Source organism: Macadamia integrifolia, chromosome 5 (genome assembly GCF_013358625.1).
Source record: "Macadamia integrifolia cultivar HAES 741 chromosome 5, SCU_Mint_v3, whole genome shotgun sequence".
NCBI lineage: Eukaryota > Viridiplantae > Streptophyta > Magnoliopsida > Proteales > Proteaceae > Macadamia > Macadamia integrifolia.
Genome location: NC_056561.1, coordinates 2,049,673 through 2,052,565, shown reverse-complemented (window position 1 = coordinate 2,052,565; position 2,893 = coordinate 2,049,673). Strand labels below are relative to the sequence as shown.

The window sequence follows — 2,893 nt, the reverse complement described above, 5'->3', positions numbered from 1 at the left end:
ACTGAAGCAGAACCAATAAGGGTTCAAATTTGGTCTTGTTTTTTGATTATTTTGGTCGGTCCAATCGGTTGGGCTAGAAATTTACATCTACTTTGAATGTCAATCAAAGGGTATTTAAGTCATTTAAATATACAAAAGAGAAGGATATTTTGGTAAAAAGGATTGGGAAGAGAAAAGAGAAAAAGTGGAAACCGACAAGAGATCAGATCGGTTGCTTTCTAATTATTGAATTATTTATTTATTTATTATTATTACTTTGATTCCGTTGCCTTACCCCATCACTTCCCCATGTGACTTTCTCTGCTCCTGTCTCAGCTCTCGCAAAAGCTCACCCGCGTACACACCGCTTCCTCCATTTTCGCGCTTCTTTTGCGCTTTCTCTCTCATTACTCTTCGCTTCCGTCTTTCTCTCTCTATATAAAACCCTAAAATTCACAGAGAATGTAAGAAAATTTTGCAGAGAAATCTCTCAATCTCTCTCCAGATCTTTTTCTCAGAGAGGGAGAGAGAGTTTGGTGTCCTTTAATGGCTTCTCTTCGTTTGCGGTATCTGTTCTGATACTCCCAGAGCTTTGGCCGCAGATGAAGCTTGTCGTTGCTCAGATCGCTTTAGTTTTTCTAATCATCAGTTATGCCAATCCGATTCCAGCTGTTTTTTGCAGCTCTAATGAAAACATCGATGGTTATGAGAAGCTAATCATAGGTTCGTTGCCGTTTCTCACTATTTAGTTTTAACTTCAATGCTTGTGTACTCAAGTCATTTTCTTCTAAATTTCCGTTTTTTGTGTAGTCTTGCGGATACATGGTAGCAATGGCTACTACTTTCACATACTTTTTCGGTTTCGATTAATCGAAGAATTTTTGAAAATGTGCTGTCGCTGGCGAATTCATGAGCTTCTAGTTTCTTAATGACCCAAGGATTTTTTTTCCCCTTAGTTTAATCTTTTCTGTTTTCCTTCTTGTTGTAGGAGAAGAGAATACAGCTCCATGGAGTGGTTTTATGCAGTTTGCGGAAGCGCCGGGGCCTGCAAATGGCAGATCTGCTGACACACTTGTTTTGGCAGCAGAGAAGACGAACAGACCGGATATCCTTAATGGCTTCAAACATTATCGAGGCGGCTGGAACATTTCTAATAGGCATTACTGGGCTGTATGTCCTGATCTATCTTCATGTTCTTCCCTTTTTGCTCTTCTCGGACTATTTTGTGTTAATTCTACCAAAAAAAAAAGAGACTAATTTGTGTTAATTTGATTGATTTGTTTAAATCTGATTAGATGGAGATATTTCTTTCTCCTGATCTTTTTTTTTTTCCCCCCCCCCCTCCATCTCTGCAACGAAAATGACGTTACCTGTATGTTGAACTCAGTTTGTTAGCCTACATGGTTTTTCCCTCCCTTTTCCCCTCTCCCCGCCCCGGCGAGCAAGCCCCTTTGGAAGATCTGTGTCAGCAAGAACTTTTTCTAATCCTTCTCCCTCGACTGCAGCAGGAGTACGCTGCTAGACTCTAGACAATTTTAAACAGTAAATGACCGGAATGGGAGAAATTTGTTAATTATAAACTCAGAAACCAAGTTTTAGATTCGTAGACAATTCTAAACAATGAATAGCCACCCCATGTGGCTATGCATTTTTCCATGTTGAATATCTAATAGAACAACGTAGTGGTCCGACTCAGCTAGTTGTTTGGTTTGGCATTATGGAAGCCAGGTTGGAGATCATGTTAGAAGTATAAAACAATTTGCAGAAGAAAAAAAAAAAGGCATGATTTTGACCTGCACCAAGTAGAACATTTGCTGGTGCCTCCCAATAAAATAAAATAATCAAAAAAATCTCAATGAAGAAAGAGTGAAATTTTGATTGCATGTCAGATAAAAAAATAACATTAATGCACTAATTGCCCTGAATTATGCAGTCTGTGAAATAGAAATCGTAGAACAATAGGCTGTCCTTGTCCTGCAATTTTAGGTTACATAATGATTTTTTTTTAAGTGTGTTTTTTTTTTTTTTTTTCATTTGATATTGAAATGTTTATTTTACCTATTTTATTAGGACTTTTGTATGGATTTTCTTTGTTGCTGGTTCTCTGTTTGTGGTGTAATGTGTAAAAAAGTAATATTGGTTTATACAATTGAATATGAATTTGACTCAGATTCCACTCTTCGATGTTCTGACAATTGTATTTTTACAGTCTGTTGGATTTACAGGTTCTGTGGGCTTTATTCTTGCACTACTATGGTTCGTGTCTTTCGGCTTGGTTCTTGTGGTACAACATTGTTGTCGATGGAAGATAAGCATCAAAGACAAAGGAACCCACCTTCCACATAAGATCTGTCTTATATTGCTACTTGTCTTCACATGTGCTGCAGCGTACTAATCTAACTCTATACCTCTTATACGTTTTAATGGTTGACATTGCTTTGCCTGAGTATTTCTTATTGCTTCATGTTTGACTTTTTTTCTTTAGCTTTGTTCTATAGTGTCTTAGTGGACTTCTCATTAGAGGACTTAGTGGTTGCTACTTGTTAGTTGTTCCCTTGGTGGTTGCACTGGTGACTGATTAAGGTTCAGGCTCTCTCTCTCTCTCTCTCTCTCTCTCTCTCTCTCTCTCTCTCTCTCTCTTTTTTAATGAAATCTACCGTAATAACAGTATGGGCATAAGTTTTATGAAAGGTAAAACATCAGTGGTTTTTGTCTTTAATTTTAAAATTCTCAAGTATTTTGGGTTCCTCACCAAGCACTTGCTTGCTCCAAAAATGCTAATGGAATTTCTGCATGGACATCCCAAGTTGGCGTACATCCCTGAACATTTCAAATATCCATATCATTGCTTTGGCTTGCATATGACATTCAATAGTTCTCAGGTATGCTGTTTCATGAGAAATCTCAGATCCGA

At 37.7% G+C, this 2,893-nt stretch overlaps 1 protein-coding gene across 1 annotated transcript in view; it reads left to right on the top strand.

Moving 5' to 3' along the window:
* The first annotated feature begins 285 nt into the window (after window positions 1-285).
* The window catches only part of LOC122079771, a 7,641-nt gene continuing 5,033 nt past the window's right edge, over window positions 286-2,893 (top strand). Inside the window, exons 1-3 of the mRNA XM_042646481.1 lie at window positions 286-702; window positions 968-1,149; window positions 2,189-2,367. Of these exons, the coding sequence (XP_042502415.1) occupies window positions 582-702; window positions 968-1,149; window positions 2,189-2,367 (482 nt within the window). The 5' untranslated portion in view covers window positions 286-581. The remainder of the gene's footprint in view (window positions 703-967; window positions 1,150-2,188; window positions 2,368-2,893) is intronic.